This window comes from Artemia franciscana, chromosome 6, assembly GCF_032884065.1.
Source record: "Artemia franciscana chromosome 6, ASM3288406v1, whole genome shotgun sequence".
In the NCBI taxonomy this organism is placed as follows: Eukaryota; Metazoa; Arthropoda; class Branchiopoda; order Anostraca; family Artemiidae; genus Artemia; species Artemia franciscana.
The window spans coordinates 1,316,921-1,344,322 of record NC_088868.1 but is presented as its reverse complement, the minus strand read 5'-3'; the positions used below and the strand labels follow the sequence as shown (position 1 = coordinate 1,344,322).

The 27,402-nt window shown below is 34.4% G+C and overlaps 1 protein-coding gene across 1 annotated transcript in view; it reads left to right on the top strand.

Moving 5' to 3' along the window:
- Positions 1-27,134, top strand: part of LOC136027891 (armadillo repeat-containing protein 1-like) — a 36,601-nt gene extending 9,467 nt beyond the window's left edge. Inside the window, exons 3-5 of the mRNA XM_065705320.1 lie at positions 984-1,182; positions 5,867-6,049; positions 22,101-27,134. Of these exons, the coding sequence (XP_065561392.1) occupies positions 984-1,182; positions 5,867-6,049; positions 22,101-22,283 (565 nt within the window). The 3' untranslated portion in view covers positions 22,284-27,134. The remainder of the gene's footprint in view (positions 1-983; positions 1,183-5,866; positions 6,050-22,100) is intronic.
- Positions 27,135-27,402: the final 268 nt, after the last annotated feature.

Sequence of the window (27,402 nt, the reverse complement as noted above, 5' to 3'; positions counted from 1 at the left end):
GCATAGCCAAAGGGGCAATGCAAGATTTGCTATGCTCATGGTGCCTATGGTAGCATTTAGATTTTATCTTTGGACTTCAAGCATAACGCCTGAATTTGTGGCATTTTTTACATGATTCGTAGCATCAAAACGAATTTTATGTTAATTTAGCTTTTATAAATTTTCTTAAGAAAGAAAAAGGGGGGGGGGGTTAAATTATCAAATTCTCTCTGAAAAGTCCATTTAGCCTATCTGGTGGTATATAAGCCTGAATTTTTTTATGTTTCTTTATCTATCTGTTTTCTGAATTTTTTGATGTTTTTTGATGCCATCTTTGTTTTAAGGTGTTTGTTCAATCTGTAACCTTGTAGTTTAAAGCAAGATTAGAACTTAATTAAGAAATTGAGAGAGAGAAATTTTGCTTAAAAAAATTCTCTCTTAAAAGTCCATTAACCCTGACTGGTTTATAAGACTGAATTTGACTTTTTTTCTGACTGTTTTCTGAATTTTTTGATGTTTTTTGATGTCATCTTTGTTTTAAGGTGTTTGTTCAAAATTCTCTCATAGAAGTCCATTAAGCCTGACTGGTTTATAAGCCTGAATTTTTTTATTGTTTTTCTGTTTTCTGAATTTTTGATGTTTTTGATGTCAACACGAAAACATTAAACAACAGTTTCTAAAACTTTTTTGTCGTCCAGTTGGCTGTTAAAGCTGACGGAAAGGTATTTGATTGAAACGTCAAAGAAGAAACCAATTATGCTTACAGTAGTTTCAGTTGGGCGAGTGGGCTGAACTGCAGTATTGTTCGTGAAGGTATACCTATAGTTTCTCTCCTTCCCTACCTCTTCCTCTCTTCACTCTATCTCTATCTCACCTCCTCTTCCCCCTTTTCTCTGTCGCTCCCTACCTTCCGCTCTTTTTTTGTCAATTTTCTGTATAGCAAAGGCTGATAGTGTATATTTTTCTTGTCGATGTTTTCTAAATTTGTCTAAATTGTCTTCTAGAGAGGAGCTTGGAGAAGAGATAAATAATGCAGCTCTTAGCTTATTGACAGACTTGAAATTTGCCAGAAACAGCAAAGCTGTTAAAGTGGCGACAGATACTCCTCGTGATACTGTCCCGAATATACAGACCAAAAATAGTTACAACAACTCAAGAAGATCCAAGATTATAACTCTGTTTATAAAAGGGCTCGAAACCTTGGTGAGCTGTTTCAAATCTTAAAAATAAGCTGAAAAACTTTTTTTTTAGATTTTTTCTTTGGTGCACGCATTTGGTGCTTTCTGGAAACTGGGACGGAAAACTGAGAGACAGGTAGCAGTTTACATTAGCTAGTTTAGTTACTGTAGACTACCACCTGTGTCCCAGTTTCCGTCCTCTCGGGTTTTAGTTAGCGGGTTTTCGTCTCTTCGTTTGACTATTTCTGGGAGTTTTTAGAAACTTCTTTTTCTGTTTTGGTAAATTTCATGGCTTTCTTTTTAAGTTCATTATTGATAAAGTTCTCAGAAATAGGATGACCCATCTTCAATTCCAGTTTTTGGCACGCCGACCTGTTTACTAACGTTTTTTTTTTTTATCATATCCAGAATTTATGGTATTTTAAACACATTAGAGCTAGAGTAGGTAATGAAATGGTTTGATGCCAATTAGCTCATGTACATAGAAGAAGACCTATTGAACGATATCGTGGAAAACTTTGGTGTGCCTCAGGGATTGATCCTAGGTCTACTGTTCTTCCTGATTCATGCAAATAACCTAAGTCATATTATGAATCTAAATTTCAAGATCTCATGTTGCTGAAAACTGTGGTGAAAACTGAAAACTGTGGTTTAAAATTTAAATTATACATTGCTATAATGGACAGGATTGGATAGCAGCGGAAAAAGTACTGAAAACATTCTGAATAAGAGGTCCAAGTAACAAATCGTGAACTACAGCTGACTTCAGTGTAGTCAAGCCAAATACCATACCCTATCAGTGAAAAAAAAAGGTGAAAACATTCTTTGTCACACAAAATAATTCTTCTTCTTCCTCTACTGGATTTTCTCCTTCCTAGCTTTTCTTGTAAGTTTATGTCCAATTTTTATATGAAATGGGTAGTCTTCTGGGACACGCCCACCGTCTTTGTTTGGTCAATGCTTTGCTTTGAGTAGGCTACATTAAGTTTGAAAACATAAATTAAAATGAGTGAATGCGGATGAGAGATGGAGTTCTGCGAAAGGGGTTTTTTAGATCATCTGAATAATAGAAAAAGATCTTTTTGGGTCTCAACAACACATAAGTACAAAATTAAATTTTCTACTATAGAAAAACCACATCAATAGCTTGCAAAAATGTTAAATGATACATAATGAAAATGTTGAATGATTAATGATTAAAATGTAAAATGATTAACATTTTATTTTGATGCATTTGCAGTGTCGATTGAGGAGAATTCGGAGCTGACGAAATCAGGAAACCCGGAAAGGTTTCCTGGAAAGGGATAGGATTCCCTTATCCCTGCTATTTCCCGGAGAATAGCAAAAGGAAGCTATTAACAAGGGAGTCAAACACAAGTATCTCCATTTTGTTCTTATTAAAAGATAGAACAATGACATGACCCCCATGTGCTGGTCAAGCGGGGTGTCTAGGTCATGCTTTTGCAAATTTTCGGGAATGGGCCTCTCCGAACAAACCTCAGAGGAAAATGTATCCCCATCCCTCCATAATGTGGAAAAAGGATTAATGATTTGAAATATATAGCAGCTGGTTACTGTGTCGTTTCAGTGAACATTAAACCTGAAAAGCCCTTCAAATTGGATGCCCTCGTACTATTCATTAAGCATTATATATTAAATATACATTAAATGTACACTGACCTAAATATATTGTTATATATATTCACTATACATTTTATATTAAACAGCAAGTCTACTGCCAGTAATACTTTTCAGTAATTTTGATTATTGTGGTGATGTTTCTTTCTTTTGTCGTTGATACCATTACAACTAAGACACACTGCTCGAAGTAAAACTGTTTTCAGTAAAGGACAAATGCCGCTCTGGCTTTTAGAAAACTTAGGAGACATTAGCGTCGCACTTGTTTGTTGTAATTGTATTGTAATTCCTGTTCGTTTGAGTCACATTTATTAGTTGATAGCGATTTCTGTTTTATTTTGAGTTGAAATATTGTTTGATTTTATTTCTGTTCGTTTTTTATGGCACTTGGTATTAACCAGGCGACATATAGTGATTGCAAATTCTGTTGGTCTGTCCCGGTTTTGCTACTTTAGGTACTTCCAGGTAAGCTAGAACGATGAAATTTGGCAGGAGTATCAGGGACCGGACCAGATTAAATTAGAAATAGTCGTTTTCGCGATTTGCCCATCTGGGGGGGGGGTTAATTCAGAAAAAAATAAGTATTTTTAACTTACGAACGGGTCATGGTATCTTAATGAAATTTGACGTTTCGAAGGATATCTTGTCTCAGCGCTCTTATTTTAAATCTCGACCAGATGCGGTGACATTGGGGGGAGTTGGGGGGGGGGACCTAAAATCTTGAAAAAACGCTTAGAATGGAGGGATTGGGATGAAACTTGGTGGGAAGAATAAGCAGAAGTCCTAGATTCGTGATCGACATAACTGGAATGGATCTGCTCTTTTTGGGGGAGTTGGAGGGGGGGTAATTCTAAAAATTAGAAAAAATGAGGTATTTTTAACTTACGAAGGAGTGATCAGATCTTAATGAAATTTGAAGTTTGGAAGAATATCGTGTCTCAGAGCTCTAATTTTGAATCGCGACTGGATCCGGTGACATTGGGGGGAATTGAGGGGGGAACCTAAAATCTTGGAAAACGCTTAGAGTTTAGGGATTGGGATGAAACTTGGTGGGAAAAATAAGCACAAGTCATAGATACATGATTGATATAACCGGAACGGATCCGCTCTCTTTTGGGGAGTTGGAGGGGGGAGGGTTAATTCTGAAAAAGTAGAAAAATGAGGTATTTTTAACTTACGCAGGAGTGATCGGATCTTATCGAAATTTGATTTTTGGAAGTATATCGTGTCTCAGAGCTTTTATTTTAAATCCCGACCGGATCCGGTGACATTGGGGGGGAGTTTGGGGGGACCTAAAATCATGGAAAACACTTAGAGTGGAGGGATCGGGATGAAACTTGATGGTAAAAATAATCGTAAGTCCTGGATACGTGATTGAAATAACCGGAACGGATCCGCTCTCTATGGGGGAGTTTTGGGAGGAGGGTTAATTCTGCAAAATTAATAAAAAATGAGGTATTTTTAACTTACGAAGGAGTGATCGGATTTTAATGAAATTTGATGTTTAGAAGCATATCGTGTCTCAGTGCTCTTGTCTTGAATCCCGACTGGATCCGGTGAAGGGGAATTTGGGGGGGGGGGCTAAAATCTTGGAAAACGCTTAGAGTGGAGGGATCGGGATGGAACTTGGTGGGGAAAATAAGCACAAGTCCTAGATACGGGATTGACATAACTAGAACGGATCTGCTCTCTTTGGGGGAGTTGGGGGAGGGTTAATTCTAAAAAATCGGAAAAAATGAGGTATTTTTGACTTACAAAAGAGTGATCGTATCTTAATGAAATTTCATATTTAGAAGGACCTCGAAATCCCGTCCAGATCCAGTGTCATTAAGGGGTGGGGGGGCGAATCTTGGAAATACGCTTAAAGCGGAGAGATCAGGATGAAACTTGGAGGAAAGAATAAGCATAAGTCCAAGATAGGGTACTGACATAACCGGACCGGATCCGCTCTCTTTGGTGGAGTTGGGGGGGGAGTAATTCGGAAAAATTAGCAAAAATGAGGTATTTGTAACTTATGAACGGGTGATCAGATCTTAATAAAATTGGATATCTAGAAGGATCTTGTCCTTTAGAAACTCTCATTTTAAATCTCGACCAGATCCGGTAACATTGAAGGGAGTTGGAGGGGGAAACCGGAATTCTTTGAAAACGTGAAAATCCAGGTATCTTACGAATGGGTGATCGGAGCTTAATGAAACTTGATATATAGAAGAATCTTATGTCTCAAATGCTCCATTTTCAATTTGAATCGGATCTGGAGACATAGAGGTTTGGAGGGGGAAAACAGAAATCTTGGTAACCGGAAATCTTTTTAAACCCTTAGAGTGGAGAGTTCGGAATGAAACTTGATGGGAAGAATAAGTACATGTTTTAGATACGAGATTGACATAATTGGTACGGATCTGTTCTCTTTGAGGCAGCTGGGGGCTGTTAATTTGGAAAAATTAGAAAAATTGAGGTATTTTTAACCTAAAAACGAGTGACCGGATCTTGATGAAATTTGATAATTAGAAGTAACTCATGTCTCAGAGCTCTTATTTCAAATCCCTACTAGATCTTTTGACATTGGGGAAGTTGGAGGGGGAAACCGTAAATCTTGGAAACGCATATAAATGTCGTAGATACGTGATTGACGTAACCGGACTGGATCCACTCTCTTTGGTGGAGTTTGGTGGTGGGGTTCAGTGCTTTGGCAAGTTTGGTGCTTCTGGACGTGCTAGGACGTGCTAGGACGATAAAAATTGGTAGGCTTGTCGGGGAGCTGCACAAATTGACTTGATAAAGTCGTTTTCCTCGATTCGACCATCTGGGGGGCTGAAGGGAGAGGAAAAAATTAGAAAAATTCAGGTATTTTTAACTTACGAGCGGGTGATCGGATCTTAATGGATTTTAATATTTAGATGGACCTCGTGACTCAAAACTCTAATTTTAAATACCGAGTGGAGTATTTGAGTAACTTGTATTTATATGTTTAACCCAAGTAAAAGCCTTTGTAAGCTAAATTGGAAATGTTTACACGTATATGTTAATAATAGAAGTATTATTAAATCTGAAAGACTTCCTAATTTTAGGAGGATAGAAATCGTATTGAAGACGATCTGATTAGAGTCAGAGGAGTAATTTCAATTGTCTGTGACGTGGTGACTCATCGTGCCACACTTCGCGTTCGTGAGCATATAAAGCCTGAGCAATTACATGCTAAAATTAGTGCTGATGACCCACTACTTGTTGTAAAGTTAGAAGACGGGACAGAGGTTTGTACATATTATATAGTCTCTGTTATGCCTAAACGTTGCATTTTATATTTTCAAACTTTTGGACTAATTTTAGGCATGACAGTGACGATATAATATTTTTGCTGATTTGATTTGTTAATAATTTAATTAATTATAAATTGATTCATTTTTAATATGACCTGTAGATATAAACAGACGATAACATAATTCGATTATATATATATATTAAATTTAATTATTGCATTAATTGATAATTAGATTAATAATCCAGCTAATTAATTATTAACCTTCGCTATTACTCCTAAAAATGTATCTGATATCTTCAAACTTCTAAAATAATTTTAGGCATGGCAGCTACGATCTATTATTTTTTTTTATTTAATTAATACATTATTTAATTAATTATAAATTGATTAATTTCTAATATGACCTGTAGACATGAACAGCGACGATTACATAATTTGATTATTTATATTAAATTTAATTATTAAATTAATTGATAATTATATTAATAATCCAGTTAAGTAGTTATTGATACTTAACCATACCGTCGCTGTTACGCCTAAAGGCTGTTTCTTATATCTTCAAACTTCTGAAATAATCTTAGGCATGAAAGCGATCATAAAAATAATTTAATTGTTTATATTAAATATATTAAAAAAAACAAATTTAATTAATGATTCGTTTATTAATTTACAACTAATTACTTATTATACTACCTGCAGACATGACTAGCGACGATAAAATAACTTAATTATTTAACTTAAATTTAATTATATAATTAATTGGTAGTTAAATTAACAAATAACTTTATTAATTATTAGAAGTTGTTCACCGTCAAGTACCGTCGCTTTTACTCATAAAGGGGGTATCTGGTATTTGTCTACTTGTGAAATGATTGTTAGAAACTGTTTTTTGAGCTACATTATAAGTGAGGATCTGCATGGTAATGCATTCAGTCCCATTTTGATCCTTCTCATCTATATTACCCTGCTAATTCTTCATTTAAGAATGGCTTAGCAATCGATATTCGGCTACAGCCTTAGAGATGTGAAAATGTCAGATATGACCTTTACGAGTAAAGATGACAACATATTATGTTTAATGATAAGATAAGATGTTGAAGTGGGTATGTCCGTAGGGGGGGGGGGGCATTCCACTGTTGCGTTTTATCTTCTTTTTCGTTAATCCATTTTATTCTTCAACTAAGGTTGGACCTCTATGGATTCATCATAGATATTTATAATATTAGCATATTCAAACTCAAGAAAGATATTCAAAGTTTGAGAGCCTCCAATTTTTTCCCAACTTTGATTATATACTTTCTTCCGACATTAGGTAACAAATCTTATATGAAAGTAAGCATAAACCGTCTTTTGTGAAATTTTTTTCTGAAAAATCTTCTTCAAAACTTGTGTTTTTGTTTGAAATCTGAATAATAAGCTGCAAGTACCAACTATTGTTTAAAGTTGCCAAAAAAAAACTTTGAGTATCATTCCATTTTCATAAGTCAATATGTTCTTCATTATACTGCTGAAACTAAAAAAGAAAACAGAGAGATAGCAAAAGATGCCAACTGAGGGAGGGGGCGAAGCGTCCTTTCGTTTAATTTTAATTCTTTTTTTGTATTCTCATTTAAAAAATCAAAAATAAGAAGGAACCCACCCCCCCCCCCCTAGTTAGAAGACGAGACCGAAGTTTTTAAAGATCACCCACTGTTAGTGTTTAACTATTTCCCGGCTGATTTAATTTCTGTTTTTCTTCGGCATCTTGTTGATTTAAGGTGGAATATTCCCGTGGTATTCTTTTTCTATATAAACCTCACCTCTCCTCTTAATTAGTTATATCAACATCTTTAAATACCTAAACAAATAACTAAATGAATTAAAAACCATTAATATATCCATTAATTCTTAATTTTCTATAACCAATTACTGCTATCAAACATCTTCCCAGGTGTTTTGCAGGCTATCCCTCCGTAACAGGCGCACCATCCAGGGTGGAACCAAGATTACAGACATACATTTCTATTACTCTAACACCCCTCTGTTTAACTTAAATTCCTTTTTTCTTAATTCTTGAAATTTCTTAGTTATCACTGCTCACAACACTGCACACTAAACTCACCTAAATCCATCCAATTATGGAGAAAACCTTCTCCATAGCATTTTACTCAGAAATGAACTTAACTCTCAGACAAGGCTTTTGATCTCTATTTTCAAACATTGAATTAAATTATTTTCGGACAATTCCTTCTAAATGTCTAAAAAAAGCTACCTCGAATCTTAATTTTAACTATCTGACTGACAACTCTGTCAGTATATACACTTCCATTCTAGAATAACTATCTTCACTGAAGACCTCAAATAATCCCTCCTCAATTCTCTCTCTTGCTTTCATTTCCTTTTTCTCAAAGATACATGCATAAGCACGTAAAAATCAGAATATATTTTTTCGGCTCTTCGTTTGTTTTCAGTCATTCATTTCTGTTAATTCAGTCTATACTAAGACCCATTTTTTGTATTTCCCCATGTGAAATTTTTTTGGAATTTTAGCATGGCTAGTCAGTTCAGCTTTAAGTCTTGTATAGATTAATATTAGAAAAAATTAATATTAGAAAAAAATATTAAAAAGTAAACATTTTTTTTTCACTTCTTGGGAAAGTATAGGTTCTATCACTACGTTAGCTCTATGACTATCTATATTGGTTCTACTGCCCTAGCAATGATGAATGAACTAACCTCCTTTTTATACAATCCTAATAAGGGGGTGGGAGATTAATGCCAGGTTTGCTTTTCACTCAATTGGACTATCTGTCTTGGCTTTTTATGGCACTTGGTATTAACCAAGTGACATATAGCAATCGCAAATTATGTCAGTCTGTCTGTCCCGGTTTCGCTACTTCCTCCAGGTAAGCTAGGACGATGAAATTTGGCGGGCGCATAAGGGACCGTACCAGATTAAATTAGAAATAGTCATTTCCACGATTTGATCATCTGGGGGGGAGTGGGGGGTCGGTTAATTTGGAAAAAATGAAGTATTTTTAACTTACGAACGGGTGATGGGATCTTAATAAAATTTTTATTTGAAAGGCAGTGTTCGGACTCGCCTATAAATTCCAGTAAATTCCTATATTTTAATGCACTCCTATAAAATGCCTATATTTTGGCTAAAATCCTATTATTCCTATATTTTCGGCTGAAGAGCACTAAGAACATTGCTCATGATTTGCAATTTTCTGTCTTGGTGCAGATTGATAATTAATTACAACTGTTGAGCTTTTTGAACTTACCTAATGCTTTGTGTCGGGCTTAGTAAGCTGCTTCTGCCTGGGCTATGCTGTTGTGTTGAGTTAGTAGCCTATGTTTTGTTTTTTGTCATGTTGGGCCTGTCCAAAATGAGCGAAGATCAGTATATAGGCTAGCAGTCTCTGCTTAATGAGACTGGAGTTCTTGCGACTTATGTGTTTCCTGGCTGAACGTTGGCTGGCTGATGTGAATACGGCCCAGTTATTCAAATGGGCTAATCTGAGATAGTTGCTAATCGAGGGAAGTATAATATCGTTTATCGCATCATCATCCTTTGGTCTGTCTGTTCGGTTAATCTCATTGTCGTATGGTGTTTTTATGGCACTTGGTATTAACCAAGTGATATATAGCAATCGCAAATTCTGTTGGTCTGTCTGTCTGTCGGTCCTGGTTTTGCTACTTTAGGCATTTCCAGGTAAGCTAGGACGATGAAACTTGGCAGGCGTATCAGGAACTGGACCAGATTGAATTAGAAATAGTCTTTTTCTCGATTTGACCATCTGGGGGGGAGGCGTTGATTCAGAAAAAATAGAAAAATGAGGTATTTTTAACTTACAAACGGTTAATCAGATCTTTATGAAATTTGATGTTTGGAAGGATATCGTGTCTCAGAGCTGTTATTTTAAATCCCGACCGGATCTGGTGACATTTGGGGAGTTTGGGGGGGGACCCAGAATCTCGGAAAACACTTAGAGTGGAGGTATTAGGCTGAAACTTGGTGGGAAAAATAAGCCCAAGTCCTAGATACATGATTGACATAACCAGAGCGGATATGCTCTCTTTGGGTGAGTTGGGAGGGGGGTGGGTTGATTCTGAAAAATTAGAAAAATGAGGTATTTTTAACTTATGAACGGGTGATCGGATCTCAATGAAATTTGACATTTAGAAGGATATCGTGTCTCAAAGCTCTTATTTTAAATCCCGACCGGATCTGGTGACATTGGGGGGGGGGGAGTTTGGGGTGACCTAAAGTCATGGAAAACGCTTAGATTGGAGGGATTGGGCTGAAACTTGGTGGGAAAAATAAGCACAAGTTCTAGATACATGATTGTCATAACCAGAACGGATCCGCTCTCTTTGGGGTAGTTTGGGGGGGGGGTGTTGATTCTGAAAAATTCGAAAAAATGAGGTATTTAACTTAAGAACAGGTGATCGGATCTCGATGAAATTTGATATTTAGAAGGACATCGTGTCTCAAAGCTTTTATTTTAAATCTCGACCGGATCTGGTGACATTGGGGGGAATTTTGGGGGACCTAAAATCATGAAAAACGCTTAGATTGGAGGGATCGGGATGAAACTTGGTAATTTATGTGACCAGGCATCCCATGCCATCTACCACAGATCTGATTCCGAGGACTTCCAAATCCTATACTTGGGCCCGGGAAATCCTATAAAAATAGGACAGAGCCTATAATTTGAAATGAACCGACCTGTCCGAACCCTGGGAAGGATATCGTGTCTCAGAGCTCTTATTTTAAATCCTGACCAGATCTGCTGAAATGGGGGGGGGAACCTAAAATCTTGGAAAACGCTTAGAATGGAGGGATCGGATGAAACTTGGTGGGAAAAATAAGCAGAAGCCCTAGATACGTGATTGACGTAACCGGAACGGATCTGCTCTGTCTGGGGGAGTTGGGGGGGGGGGTTAAGTCTCAAAATTAGAAGAAATGTGGTATTTTTAACTTACGAAGGAGTGATCGGATCGTAATGAAATTTTATTCTTGGAAGGATATCGTGTCTCAGAGCTCTTCTTTTAAATCCCGACGGGATTCGGTGACATCGGGGGGAGTTGGGGGGGGGACCTAAAATCTTGGAAAACGCTAAGAGTGGAGGGATCGGGATGAAACGTGGTGTTAAAATAATTGTAAGTCCTAAATACGTGATGGAAATAACCGGAACGGATCCGCTCTTATTAGGGGAGTTGGGAGAGGAGGGTAAATTTTGAAAAATAAAAAAATGTCGTATTTTTAACTTGCGAAGGAGTGATCGGATCTTAATGAAATTTGATGTTTAGAAGAATATTGTGTCTCAGAGCTCTTATTTTAAATCCCAATCAGATCCGGTGAAGGGGAAGTTGGGGGGGGCCTGAAATCTTGGAAAACGCTTAGAATGGAGGGATCAGGATGAAACTTGATGGGAAAAATAAGCACAAGTCCTAGATACGGGAATGAAATAACCGAAACGGATCGTCTCTCTTTGGGAGAGTTGGAGGGGGGGGGGGGGGGTAAATCTAAAAAATTAGGAAAAATGAGGTATTTTATGACTTACGTAAGACTGATCGTATCTGAATGAAATTTCATATCTAGAAGGACCTCAAAACTCCGATCTCTAAATCCCGACCGGATTCAGTGTCATTGGGGGGGGGGAGCAGAAATTTTGGAAAAAGCTTAAAGCGGAGAGATCGTGATGAAACTTGGTGGAAAGAATAAGCACAAGTCCAAGATAGGTGACTGACATAACCTACCGGATCCGCTCTCTTTGGTGGAGTTGGGGGGGAGTAATTCGGAAAAACTAGAAAAAATGAGGTGTTTGTAACTTACGAACGGGTGATCAGATCTTAATGAAATTTGATATCTAGAGGAAACTTGTGCTTTAGAACTTTTATTTTAAATCTTGACCACATCCGGTGACATTGAAGGGAGTTTGAGGGGGAAACCGAAATTTTTGGAAAAAGTGAAAATCGAGGTATCTTACGAATGAGTGATCTGATCTTAATAAAACGTGATACATAGAAGAATCTTACGTCCCAGATGTTCCATTTTTATTCAATTCGGATCCGGGGACATAGAGGGTTGGAGGGGGGAAACAGAAATCTTGGAAACCGGAAATATTGGAAAACTCTTAGAGTGGAAAGATCGGGCTGATATTTGATGGGGAGAATAAGCACAAGTTATAGATACGAGATTGACATAATTGATACGGGTCCGTTCTCTTTGAGGGAGCTGGGGGTTTGTAATTTGATCCCGACCAGATCTTTTGACATTGGGGGGACTTGGAGGGGAAAACCGTAAATCTTGGAAAACGCTTATAAATGTCGTAGATACGTGATTGACGTAACCGGACTTTTTCCGCTCTCTTTAGTGGAGTTAGGTAGTGGGGCTCAGTGCTTTGGCGAGTTTGGTGCTTCTGGACGTGCTAGGACGATGAAAGCTGGTAGGCGTGTCAGGGAGCTGCACAAATTCTGGGGGGCCGAAGGGAGAGGAAAAATTAGAAAATTGAGGGGTTTTTAACTTACGAGTGGGTGATCAGATCTTAATGAATTTTGATATTTAGAAGGACTTCGTGACTCGGAGCCCTTATTTTAAATCCTGACCGCCATTAAGCCTCTGATTTTCCTTTTAAAGCAATCTATTGATTCCTAGAATTTTGCTAGAGCTCTTACCTTATGATCTCTTGGCTCTTGGCTCTTTTGACCTCGTCACAAGTGCCATATGAGCTTTTAGCTCTTGTTTTACAATTAGCCATGACTTGATGCTCACAACTATTCCATTTTAATGCAAAATTACTTGTTTCTTACCTCGATTTTCCTTTTATCATTATTGGTTTTTATGGCACTTGGTATTTACCAAGTGACATATAGCGATTGCATTTTCCGTCCGTTTGTCAGTCCCAGTTTTGCTAGTTCGGGCTCTTCCAGGTAAGCTAGGACGATGAAAGTTGGCAGGCATATCAGGGACCAGACCAGATTAAATTAGAAATAGTTTGTTCTCCGATTCGACCATTTGGGGGGGGGAGCGAACAAACGAGACAGTTGAGAAGTATTTTATTTGCCGATAAAACAAATTATTGTTCTTCTTAAGTGTGGCTTGCAGGTCTAGGGGTATGATTCTCGCTTAGGGTGCGAGAGGTCTCAGGTTGGGATCCCGGACCAGCCCAATTTACATGTACCACTTACATGAAAAAGATCCGAAACTAGACACGTGATGAATATAGCGATTGCCGAAAGTTGGCAGGCATATCAGGGACCGAATCAGATCAAATTAAAATAGTCGCTTCCTCGATTCGACCATCTGGGAGGGGGGAAGTGGAAGGGCGTATAATTCTGAAAAATTGGAAAAATGAGGTATTTTTAACTTGCGAACGGATTATCGGATCTTAATGAAAGTTGACATTTAGAAGGATCTCGTGTCTCAGAGCTCTTTTTTTAAATCATGACCGGATTTGGTGACATAAATGGGAGTTAGAGGGGGAAACCTAAAATCTTGGAAAACGCTTAGAATGGAGAGATCGGGACGAAACTTGGTGGGACAAACGTTACAATACTGAACAAGAAGAGACTACAGGAACACTGTATTTGCAAGTTTATCTTTGTAATAATTGCCAATAAACAAAGAACAGAAAAATCGATAACTCTAGTACCGAGTCCAATTTTAGGTTCCGACCTCGTCGAAAGTGCCATATGAGCTCTTGGCTCTTCCGACCTCGTCACAAGTGCCATATAAGCTCTTGGCTCTTGTTGTTTTCTATCTTTGTTTTAATGCTTTTATTTTTAAGTCCGTACTGTTTTGAGCTTGTGTTGCCTTACTTTTGCAATCGTGCGCAGGACGTCGTTTAGGCTTAAAGATCCACGATATAAATATATTTGCATATATATATATATATATATATATATATATATATATATATATATATATATATATATATATATATATATATATATATATATATATATATATATATATATATATATATATATATATATATTTATTTATTTATTTATTTATTTGAAAACCCGTCAATCATATGAAATGAAAAAGATGGAGCACGAATATATATATATATATATATATATATATATATATATATATATATATATATATATATATATATATATATATATATATATATATATATATATATATATATATATATATATAGTGCTACGGCTACGCGGCGGGTTGTATATACTGATTCTCATTGTTACTTGTCTTCTAAATGCAGAGAATGTGAACATCTTCTTGATGTTAACCGAAAAAAAAATATAATAAAATATGAATTAAATGAACCAAATAGGATATAATATGAACCAAAAATAGAACCAAATATGAACCAAATATAGGAAACTAATACATTATTTCTAACTAATACATCAGAGAAAATATTATCTACCCTTCAAATTTAGTCTAAATACGTTTTTTGTTTGTTCAAGAGCAACTAAAGCCATTTTTATTGATTTGGTGTTTTCTGTTTTCTAAGAAAATTTCTCTAAAACGACAAAAGCATCTTCCATAATTGCTCATAAACTCTTCTGAACAACAAGCTTTGTCAAAAGTTGGAACGAAATAAAAACAGTAGGGAGCCAAAAATTTGAAAAGTTTTTGACATTTCTGGATATTTCTTTCTGAGAATATTTCTCAGAAACTACAAAAACAATATTCCTCTATCGCTTGTGCGATCGTTTGGCTGACACTTTTTGAAGAGTTAGGTTAAAATAAACTGTAGTGCCAAGCCCAAAAAATTTGAAATATCTTGGTATTTTCGATTTATTTCTATGCCTTTCGGTATGCCTTTATAAACCTTTCGGTATGCCCGAAAGGTTTTGGTAGTATGCCACCAAGAATAGGAAAAAATATGAATTCTTCCTTAAAGTTGTAGCCTATCTAGATCCCTTTTGATGTCAGAAATGTCAATATACCAGTTTTAAGAAACAGAAAACTTAGTAATCGATTTCGAGGAAAAATCTGTAAATACATTTATACACAATTTCTGCTCATTTAATTAGTTTTTAATAGCATACAATTTTAATAACAAGAAGTTTTGTTGACAGTTGTTAATGCTTCCTTCTACACATGATTATTTGTTCGTCGTTCATTTTCAGGTGGTAGCATAACTTTTAAGCTACGTTGTCTTTTAACGCGAGAAAATGCCCCATACAACATACCATGATTAAAAACAGGATTATGGCGGTCGACAACAACAAATTCAAAAGTTTGGCCTTGCGATTAATGTATTGTCATAAAAAATGCAGGTCAAAGTGGAAATTGACATCGTTGAACAGTACCTTTGCGTTCCCTGAATTTTCCCCAATAATTGTATTCGCCTTAATAATGTTACATAATTTAGTAACAACAGGGTAGGTTCCATTCCAGGTCCCCTATTGAGTATCTACGCTACGTAAAAGAATAACTATTGCATTTTTCTTTATTTTTAAGTCATGAGGCGGCAAATTTACAGTATTAAATTGAATTTAGGAATTCTAGAGTGAGTTCAATTTTTCCTTCCTCTTTTTCTTTTACAGAATCATAACTTTTAAAAAAAAAATTATTCTTCAGGAAGGCGGCCGGTCATTTTCGTATTTATTCTATTAACTTTTTTGTTGAATGAAGCTAAAATAACCCAAATTTCATAGAATTGAAATTTTAGTTTGACAGACGCTCTCCAAATATTTCTTCAATTAAATTACCATGGAAATTGAACCAATTTACAATCGACACAATCTGGCACAATGAAAATGAGCTGCACCTTTGGATGATGTCCCAGCGGAGTAGTGTGTTGATTAACTTCATTCTTGACTTCTCGTATTTCCATATAGTTGTTTGTGTCTTACAATATTTCTTGCAAGAGATCCACTAGGTTACGAGAGATCTCATAACTTAAAGGATGTGCGAGGCATTCGTCAACAGCTTCATTGGAGTCTAAAAAGTACATTTGACCATATTAAGGGGACTCAATTTTACCTTCAGCTGTGATGGATGTGTGCTAAATTGATTTTGTAGTAAATTCGTCCTGCTACTTTAAAGCTATAAAGATTACGACTGTTGATGATTCGACATCGCTTACATTGAATGAAACTAGAGCGAAGCATTAGTTCAAGTTACGGACTCGTTTGTGGAACTCATTAGAGAGCAAGTGACGTCCTAAAAAAAAGGCAAACTAATTCATTTGGAAATTGTGAAGGTGGCAACGCAGCTCGACCATGAAAGCAGCAATCTCCAAATGAAGTACCTTTATTTTCTACTGTTTCATCGGGAAAATTGACGACTCCACAATGAATATATATATATAAATATATGAATATATATTTATATATGAATATATAATATATATGAATATATGAATATATATATATATATATATATATATATATATATATATATATATATATATATATATATATATATATACATATATATCAAACAGTTCGTGGTAACGAACTGTAATAAGGAGCGATCCGGCTCAATAGTAACCAAAACTCTAAAAAATTGAAGTTTGATATAAATAGCTACATCAAAAGAATCGCATTTTAATGCTGATTTTAAATATACAAGTTTCATCAAGTTTAGTCTTAGACATTAAAAGTTACGAGCCTGAGAAAATTTGCCTTATTTAGGAAAATAGGGGAAACACCCCCTAAAAGTCGTAGGATCTTAACGAAAATGACACCATCAGATTCAGCGTATCAGAGAACCTTACTGTAGAAGTTTCAAGCTCCTATCTACAAAAATGTGGAATTTTGCATTTTTTGCCAGAAGACAAATCACGGGTGCGTGTTTATTTGTTTGTTTTTTTGTTTGTTTTTTTTTTTTCCAGGGGTCATCGTATCGACCAAGTGGTCCTAGAATGTCGCAAGAGGGCTCATTCTAACGGAAATGAAAAGTTCTAGTGCCCTTTTTAAGTGACCAAAAAAATTGGAGGGCATCTAGGCCCCCTCCCACGCTCATTTTTTTCCCAAAGAGATAGCCAATTTGTTTGGCATAGTCGAAAATCTTAATAACTATGTTTTTGGGGATGACTTACTCCCCCACAGTCCCTGGGGGAGGGGTTGCAAGTTACAAACTTCAACCAGTGTTTACATATAATAATGGTTATTGGGAAGTGTACAGACGTTTTTAGGGGGATTTTTTTGGTTTTGGGGGTAGGGTTGAGGGAGGGGGCTATGTGGGAGGATCTTTCCTTGGAGAAATATGCCATGGGGGAAAAAAATTCAATGAAAAGGGCGCAGGATTTTCTAGCATTACTATAAAAAAAAAAACAATGAAAAAATAAACATGAAAACGTTTTTTCAAATGAAAGTAAGGAATAGCATTGAAATCCAAAACAAACAGAGATTATTACGCATATGAAGGGTTCTAAAAATACTTTAGCATAAAGAGCGAGGTATTTAGGAGGAGATAAATACCTCGCTCTTTATGCTAAAATATTTTTAGTGATTTCAACTATTTATTCTATGGCCTATTTGATTCAGGGGTCATTCTTAAAGAATTGGAACAAAACTTACGATTTAGTGTAAAGAGCGAGGTATTAACGAGGGTACAAACCCCCTCGTACACATAATAAAAATATAAGAATATAAAAGTTTGTTACGTAAGTTAATTCTTAAGTTACGTATATTTTTTACTAATAAAAACGTTCGTTGAATATTAAAAGTTCTAGTAGCCTCTTTAAGTAACCGAAAAATTGGAGGGCAGCTAGGCCTCCTTCCCCACCCCTTATTTCTCAAAATCGTCTGATCAAAACTAAGAGAAAGCCATTTAGCCAAAAAAAAATTAATGTACTAATTTCATTTCAATAATTTATGTGCGGAGAGCCAAAATCAAACATGCATTAATTCAAAAACGTTCAGAAATTAAATAAAAAAACTAGTTTTTTTAACTGAAAGTAAGGAGCGACATTAAAACTTAAAACGAACAGAAATTACTCCGTATATGAAATGGGTTGTCCCCTCCGCAGTCCCACGCTCTTTACGCTAAAGTTTTTAGTTGTTTTAAAAAGTAGAATTGTGGCAAAGAGTCAAACTTTAGCGTAAAGAGCGAGGGACTGCGGAGGGGACAACCCATTTCATATACGGAGTAATTTCTGTTCGTTTTAAGTTTTAATGTCGCTCCTTACTTTCAGTTAAAAAAACTAGTTTTTTTATGTAATTTCTGAACGTTTTTGAATTAATGCATGTTTGATTTTGACTCTCCATACGTAAACTATTCAAATGAAATTTGCATATTAATTCCTTTTTTGGCTAAATGGCTTTCTCTTAGTTTTGATCATACGATTTTGAGAAATATGGGATGGGGAAGAAGGCCTAGTTGCCATGCAATTTTTCGGTTACATAAAAAGGCAACTATTAATTTTAATTTTAAGGATTTTTTTTATTAGCAAAAAATATACGTAACTTTAGAATTAACTTACGTAACAAACTTTTATATTCTTTAATTATTATTATGTATATGAGGGGTTTTTTACCCTCGTTAATACCTCGTTCTTTACACTAAATCGTAAGTTTTGTCCCAATTCTTTAAGAATGACCCCTGAATCAGAAAGGCCGTAGAATAAATAGTTGAAATTACTAAAAATACTTTAGCATAAAGAGCGATGTATTTATCTCCTCATAAATACCTCGCTCTTTATGCTAAAGTATTTTTAGAACCCCTCATATGCGTAATAATCTCTGTTCGTTTTAAGTTTCAATGCTACTTCTTCCTTTCATTTGAAAAAACGTTTTCATGTTTATTTTTCATTGTTTTCTAATAGTAATGCTAGAGAATCCTGCGCCCTTTTCATTGAATTTTTCTTCCCTCATGACAGATTCCTCCAAGGAAAGATCCTCCAACATAGCCCCCTCTCCTCAGCCCCACCCCCAAACAAAATAAAATCCCCCTGAAAACGTCTGTACACTTCCCAATAACCATTACTATATGTAAACACTGGTCAAAGTTTTGTAACTTGCAGCCCCTCCCCCAGGGATTCTGGGGGAGTAAGTAATCCCCAAAGACATAGTTATTATGGTTTTCGACTATGCTGAACAAAATGGATATCTCAAAATTTTGATCCGTTGACTTTGGGAAAAAAATGAGCGTGGGAGGGGGCCTTGATGCCCTCCAATTTTTTCAGTCACTTAAAAAGGGCACTAGAACTTTTCATTTCCGTTAGAATGAGCCCTCTTGCGACATTCTAGGACCACTTGGTCGATACGATGACCCCTGGGAAAAAAACAACAACAAATAAACACGCACCCGTGATTTGTCTTTTGGCAAAAAATACAAAATCCCACATTTTTGTAGATAGGAGCTTGAAACTTCTACAGTAGGGTTCTCTGATACGCTGAATCTGATGGTGTCCACAATGAATATATATATATATATATATATATATATATATATATATATATATATATATATATATATATATATATATATATATATATATATATATATATATATATGTTAAGAGCCGTCCTGGCCAGTGGATTCGTGTGCTGGATTTAGGATCCTTTGTCCGAGAGGGTGAGGGCTCGCATCCTAGTGTACCCAAGTATTTAGTTCGAGACGGGGGTCAGTGGCATGACTCTGTATGCTCAGCTAGAGTCGATCCAGCTCTGAATGGCTGCGTGAAGAAATCTGGGGAAGGTAAACAGGAAGGGTGTGTGAAAGCACAGGATGGTTGGCCCCCAACCCCCGTTGCACTTCCTGGCTGAAGGGCTAAGAAACGGATATCAGCACCGCCGGTAGGGACTGTAAAGCCAATACCCTATTTGTTTAAATTTAGGTAGATTTTTTGGCAGATTTGCATAGGTGCCACTGAAAAATGCACAAAAGAAAGACACGCCCACACCAAAGGGGCTGGTATATTTAACTTACATATACCGCGGGACCAAGAGTAAATAACTCATTTTCGATGCCTTTAGTTGAGTAATGATTATTTACACTAGGTGGTAGAATTTTTTACATTAAGCAGAGATTTTTAATAAATTAACATTTTACGTTAAAATTAACACATGGAAAAAACAATCCGTATTCAGATCTATACCTCATTATTCTAATGATTGCCCTTGAGTTTTGTTGATGCTATTGCTAATCGAACATTCACTGTGTCCCCGTCGTCATTTATATATCCCCCTGTGCCCCCCGGCGTTCCCGTTGTAGTTGTGTCCCTGTGTCCCGATCGTCATTTATATTCCCTGTGCCCTGGTCGTCATTTGTGTCCCGGTGTCCCAGTCTGTAATTTCTCTTTGAGTGTCCCGGTCAGTCGTCATTTGTGTCCCGGTGTCCCGGTCTGTAGTTTCATCTTATAATGACTTCATACACAAAGCCTTACATTCCTATAATAACGTCATATGCAAACCCACAAACAAACAAACATGCATACATACAACTTATTTTTTTTATATAGATATAGTTTCTTTTTTAGTTTTTCTCTTTTTTTGTTTTGCAGCTTTTTTAGTTTTTTTAGCTTTTTTTCTTTTTAGTTTTTTACATTTGTTATTTTTTCCTTTTTTTAAGTTTTTTTCTTTTTCGGTTTTTTTCTTTTTTAGCTTTTTTCGCGCCATATTAGTTACGTGCCATTGTAGTTGTGTCCTTTTGTCCCACCTGTGAATATATATATGTGTATATATATATATATATATATATATATGTATATATATATATGTATATATATATATATATATGTATATATGTATATATATGTATATATATATATATATATATATATATATATATATGTATATATATATATATATATATATATATATATATATATATATATAAATATAAATTTAGTTTTGGTAAAATTTATTATATTTAGTTTAACTATTGTTGCTAAAAAGAGGGATATATTAACAGGATAAGCTTGTTTTGGTGTTACTTGGTTGTTTTACATTTGCTGTTTTTTTTTTCTTTCATAGGCATGTATTTTGGGGGTGATACCTGACACGGGGATGCCATGGATATTCTGTGGTAGCCACAACACTTGGCTGCGTAGAGAATTTAGAGTGGCGAAACCCTATATAGGCCAGGTATTCTCCTGATGAGCCCTTGTGCTGGGTTGTTGCCTCTGAATTATTTGTCTTTATTATTTTTTCTGTTGTTTGGTAAATGACGACTCATACTTATTGACGACATGACTGCCTGTCCATGGATTATTCTTTATGGTTGATTGTGTATGGCTATGCTGTTTGACCTATGTGATTGTGTGGATGAGTAGGGTTAAGGCCTCATTCAAGTGCTGGTCTATATTAATCACTAATTTTAAGGAAAACAGTCTTCCTTTTCTCCTTCTGTCTCTCTTTTTTTTCTTTTTTTTTCTTTTTTTTGTGTTTTTGCTGTTGCATTGGTGATTTCTCTTTTCATGATAAATTAACATTTTACGTTACAATAAACAGTCTTACTGAGGAAATGTTATCTGCAACAAAGTCAGTGCTAAGTAGAATAAACATCAGTATAGGAGCTTATGTTAAGCATATTAGCTTATATCAATATATATCAGTATATCAATATGTATTTTTCAATAATTAATTTCAAATTATATAAAAAATCTGATTAATATCGATATATCAGCAAAATTTATTGATGAGCAATTGATAAATTTTGAAAATAAATTTATAGACTTGTCCTAGAAGGTGTTTCACACTTATTTAGAGCTTGAATATCCATATCTACTCCACATTTTTACTATTTGAATAGTAATTTTTTTGTTATTTAATGATTGTGATATTTTTATGGATTTTTACGTAAGCCTAGTGTGAAAATGCTTGTTTAAGTGTGGACGGTTATACTAAACGTAACACAACTTGACCAACTAGCATAGAAAGTTAAATATGTGGTGTGAAAGCCGTAATTAAAAGTGGTGTGGAAGTATAAATTATCTTCACTTGGTTAGTGGAAAGTGCTGCACAGCAACCCCTGGCAAAAGCCTCTACCAAGACATTAGATGGGATTAGAAATGATTAGAAAATGGGATGAGATTAGATTTTTTTATTAAATTTTGTTTTTTATATTATATTTTATATATTTTATTATTTTATTTAATATTATTTTTTTATTTAAGGTAATGAAAGATCTTGGGAAGACAGAAGAGACTGTCGAAACTGTTGAGAACTTACCTGAATATTTGCCTGAAGATGACCCTCCAGTCAGTGACAAAGCTGTTACGAAGCATCCTGTTGGTGAATCTGCTTTTAGTTGGCTCTCCTCGGCTGCTGGCTTTGTCAAACGTTCGTTTTATTGGTAAATTTTGAGAAGAGAGATTACTTTCCTGTAATTTTGTTTTTAAATTTGCTTGAATTTCACTAGCTTACATCTATGATGTATTTTAAATGCATCCTAGAAAAGTAAAGGAAAGAACCAACTCTTTTGGAACATAATTATCTCCTGTGGGAAACTTTCATCCAATAAATAGAACTTTAAGTTAATTCTTTAAAATTTACTTAAAATCTGGTTCTAAATTTGGATTAATTAAGATATAATATAAATTCACTAGATTAAAATTTAATTGAAATTTTATAGATTTAATTGAATTATTAAATTTTATTGCATTAAAGTTAAATTAATAACATGATTAAATTTTATAAAATTTAATAAGAGTGGAAAGTAAGTTCTAAATTTCTTACTGTTTGTAATTAAAATAAACTGAAAATATTTTTTTCTTAATTTAGTTCAATACTTAAGTTAAATTAATTAAAATATAGTTAAAATTGAATAAATCAAATTTTAACTCATTAGATTCACTGACATTTAATAAATTCTATTGAGTTTTAATTAATTTTATTTGTTTGAAGTTTAATTATTAATGTTAATTAAATTCTATGAAATTTAATAATAACGAAAAATAAACTCTTTAACATTTAGGTTCTAATTTATTAAAAACGAATTATTGATTGAATTTTTAAGTTTATGTAGTAAGCTTGTTAAAAATTAAATATTAAGGATTTTATTTAATTTTATTAAATTAAAATTAAATTAATAAAAATAAAGTTAACAAATTTTATTTAAATTAAATATTAATTCAATTCATTTAAAGATTTAATTTAAAAATTAAAGATAAATTCTAGCTACTAACAGTTTCTGCTGTATGAAGTTTTTAGACCCGAAAATTTTTAAATTTTAGATTTTCTTAATTTTTTTTAAAGTTTTTTTAATTTTAAATTCGTTTTATTCTAATTAAAAAAAGTTAGAAATGAAGAATTTACTTTCCATTCTTATTAAATTTTTTAAAGTTTAATTACGCTATTAATTTCGCTTTAATAAAATGAAATTTAATTAAAATTCAATTAAACCTATTTAATTTCAATTCAATTTCATAATTCAATTTTAATCAGTTCAATATATGTTATATTCCAATTAATTGACGAAAATTTTTGAGCCGCAATATGTTTTACAAGCAGTCTTTCTGTTTCTCTTTAGATTTAATTATCAATCGGGTTTTGTTAGCAATATGGCTGTGTTTCTCCGTTGCAATGATGAATTTATAAATTTACTTACAAATTTTAATATAATATAATTTATAATTAATAATATAATTTAAAATAATAAGCCCCGAATAGCAGTTAGTATTTACAGGGTGTCAGAAACCATAGATGAATTTTGATTTTTGAAAACCTTAATTTTTTAGTTTAATTTTGAGTTTGAATGCAGAATTTAATTCGCGAAAGCCTGTTTTATGATTCGTAAAATAATGATAATTGTCCTAAATAAAATATTTTGTAGGTCAGATAAAATGATTTAAAACAGTTGTCAGGATCCGTCGGATCATATAACTGACCTATCCCAGTCGAATTCTTTGAGTAACCTCTGACCTTCTAAGCACCAAGGCCACCAAAATAAAAACTGTTTGCCAGTCAACCCATGTAGTTCTATTCATAACTGAAAACCGCGATTTTGTACGAATTCCATTTAGTTACTTGTTTAGCTATGAAGTTCTTAGGATAGTGCTACATTTTCGGCAGTGTTGCCACGTTGAACCTTGAAAATAAATGAGCAAAAATAGTTAGCTAAAGTTGACAACACTTTTCGTCTGTTAGAATTCAAACATTACTAATCTTTTGATTCCCAAAGACAGTTATACCTTCAAAGGAGGACTGCAGCTTCTTAAGCATATTTTGGGGTCCATGATTTATTTTTGGGGGGTGCCCCCTATTGTCGAAAACGGCATAACTGCACATGGTAGCCTTTGGATTAAAAATAGAAGATTTTATTTTTACGGTTCTAGGTTCTAAAAATTTTAGTCAGCAGTGCTTTTCATATCACAAAGCTTTTTCCACAATGCGGTGCAATTACAATTATACAATGCGGTGCAATTACAATTGCACCGCATACAAATTGGTGCAATTACAATGCGGTGCAAATATAAGACATCAAATTTCTGCTGCAAGAAACAGTTTAAAAACTTTGTAAAATGAATCAAATAAATAATCGTTCGTTTAAAATAAAAGTTAATAAAAAAGATAAAACTTTGTCCGATCACAAGTGAATAGGATGATAAGAAATGACATCGTGGAATATTTTGAAAATTTTAAAAGGAGCTCGAATTGATGAAAATTTTGGAAAAGGGGGCAACATAAGTTTGTTCAAGATCTACCGGGGGGGGGGCCTTTTTTCTTCTGAAGACATAAAAAAGGGAGTATTTTTCAACGAAAATTCCCAAAAATTGTGTTTTTCGAAATCTAGGTGGGGGAGGGAGGGAGTGATCAGTGTGCCTTAAGAACGTTTTGGTACAAATACAATAAATACTTTTCATGGCGGTATGATGTACCATGTGCAGATTGCACAAAGAATAAATGATTAATTATAATTTACTTATGTAAACTTTGTGATAACCCGTTTCTATCACAAATTTTGTGTTGGCAGAACTTTGACTCCATTGCTGTAAACTCCAAGCCCTTGTTGGTACTTGTTTTCTTTGGTACATTGGTTCAAGGTCCATTGGAATAAAAGATACAATTTTAGCCTTTTCTGACTGAACAGTGTACTGGTAATAGTTAGGACCAAATAAGGAATTAATAAATAATTATTTATTAAATAGAAAGTGATTAATTATGTTTTGCTTGTGAGACCCATCCAGCAGCCTTTACCGTGAGATAGTCGTAGTGTAGATATGTTTTAATATAGCGCGGTTTGTTAATACATCATCTCGTATGATATGTTCCAGAACTCAATATCATTAATGGTAATTGATCATTTGTTACTGTTTTTTAGCAAGACACGTTTGCGGATTTGTTTTATTTAGGGCGGAAGGAGGGTAATAGTGATTTTTCTTGGAGAGGGAGCCATATTAAAAAGGATTGAGGGGGGGGGACATAAAAAAATTGTTTAATTTTTTTATTAAGACTTGCCCAGAAATTCAAGAAAATTTTAGATTTCAGAGGGTGTGGGCCCTAAGAGCCCCAGCCCTGTGCACGTCTATATTTTAGGTAATCTCAAAATTATCAGCAATTTATATTGCTATAGTGCAGGAAAGTCTACAGTATTCACTCCTTTCATCTATTACAATCGTTGCAGGGCTAAATTTGTTTTCATCTTCTATTTTAGGCTGGAGTTGATCAAAAATCATTAATTATTATTAATTATAGCTGAGTTCTGGCATAATTCTTATAAATTGACGTCTCTTTGTTAACCATTTATCTGGTTATTTTTTGGATCGTACGAAAGTTATAGACCTCTGTCTACCAAATAACGCTCATTGTTGTTTGGCTTTAGCAAAACCACTAAGATGTGTGGCTATAGCCAGCCAAACAATCATTTATTGTTTGTCTACCAAATAATGTCACATGGGTTAGAGCCCATGTAACTATTTTTCGCTTATGTATTTTGCCGAGTAGCTACCCAACAAACTCTATTTGGATGTAGCCATGCTATCGAATCATCAGACAACCATGCTTACCTTAGCCTATTTTGTTATAAAAAAAAATAGAAGCCAAGTTTTATATTCACAATATTTTTTTTTTCATTTAAAGTTTTACTGTTGCTTCTTACTTTCAACTAAAAATTTTGTTTTATTTAGTTTCTGATTGTTTTTAAGAACAATTCTAGAGAGAAGCCTGGGTCATTTTTCTTTTATACCTATTTTACAAAAAGTTTCCCTGGAAAATTTCTAAAAAATATTTTGTATAAAAATAAGATTGGAAAATAAATTTAAAAGTTCTGGGGCATATTTTGCGTGAGGTTGAAAAAGAATGGACCTGCAATCTTTTAAGGAATATACTTAGGAGACCAGTTTTCGGTCAAAAGCAGTTGTTTGAATTACATCCAGGATACTAGTGTAGAGGCAACATTTATTTTAAAAAATATACGGGGATGGTGGCAAATTTGTTGTTTTTCAGTTTCCTCAATGAAAATACAATAAATACATTTTTCAATGAAACCACCTCGCCGAGAAATTCAAGATCTCGAGAGGTGGTAGCTGAAGCAAAGGGGGATCATGCCCCCGCCCTTTCCCCTAATTGATGCCACTTCTCCCTATCTGTAAAACTGCTTGTTCATAATTCCATTTTTTTATTATTATTTCTTTATATATCATTTATTTTAATATTTTTTTTATTATTGTTAGTAATTTCTGCATTAAGTTTTGTTTTCTTTCTTCAGGTTAAACACTTAGAAATAAGAGGTTTTTTGTGGAATTTATAATTTTTGGAATTCTATCCGAGAAATATGAGGAGTGTATTTTGGTTAAGAATATGTTAATGCAACAATTTTCTTTCCGTATAGAATCGTATTATATATCATATAAAAATTTTCGGAATCTACATGCATTTTCACATGTTTTGTACTTTACATATTTCGATTTGTATGTACTTTAGGCTATTAAAAATTATGATTCTGATATTTTAATACTGACTAGTGTAACCTTGGAATCAAGCTTTGGGGATTTTTTCGACACTAGTTCCACTCTTCAGAGTGGCAAGTGGCCAATCTTATAGTTTGTTTTCCACTCTTGTAAGTTTTTCATAATCACAGGGTGGTTAAAATCACAAATGGTGGCACAGGGTGCCACCAAAACACAGGTCTGACATAGCTTTTTTCTTTTTTTAATTTTGTGATCACGTTTTTAGTGTTGAAAGTGTCAGTAATAAAGCGTAACTTGTGATTTTTTTGTTTGTTTATTCCTTAGGCTGACGAGTTTTTAGTTTTTGGCTGATTGCCAAAAACTGAAGTAATTCAGATGAATGGATATGAGTTCATACTGTCAAAAAAAAACAGCTGTCAACTTGTCACTCACAGAAAAACCTTCAACTTTCATAAGCATTGTGATGATAAGGATGTACGTGGGGGCGGACCTGATTTTAAAATAACTGTACTAGAATGAACTGTCCGGGTTTGGTTTGATTGCGACATTCTTCCCTTGACAGTTTTGC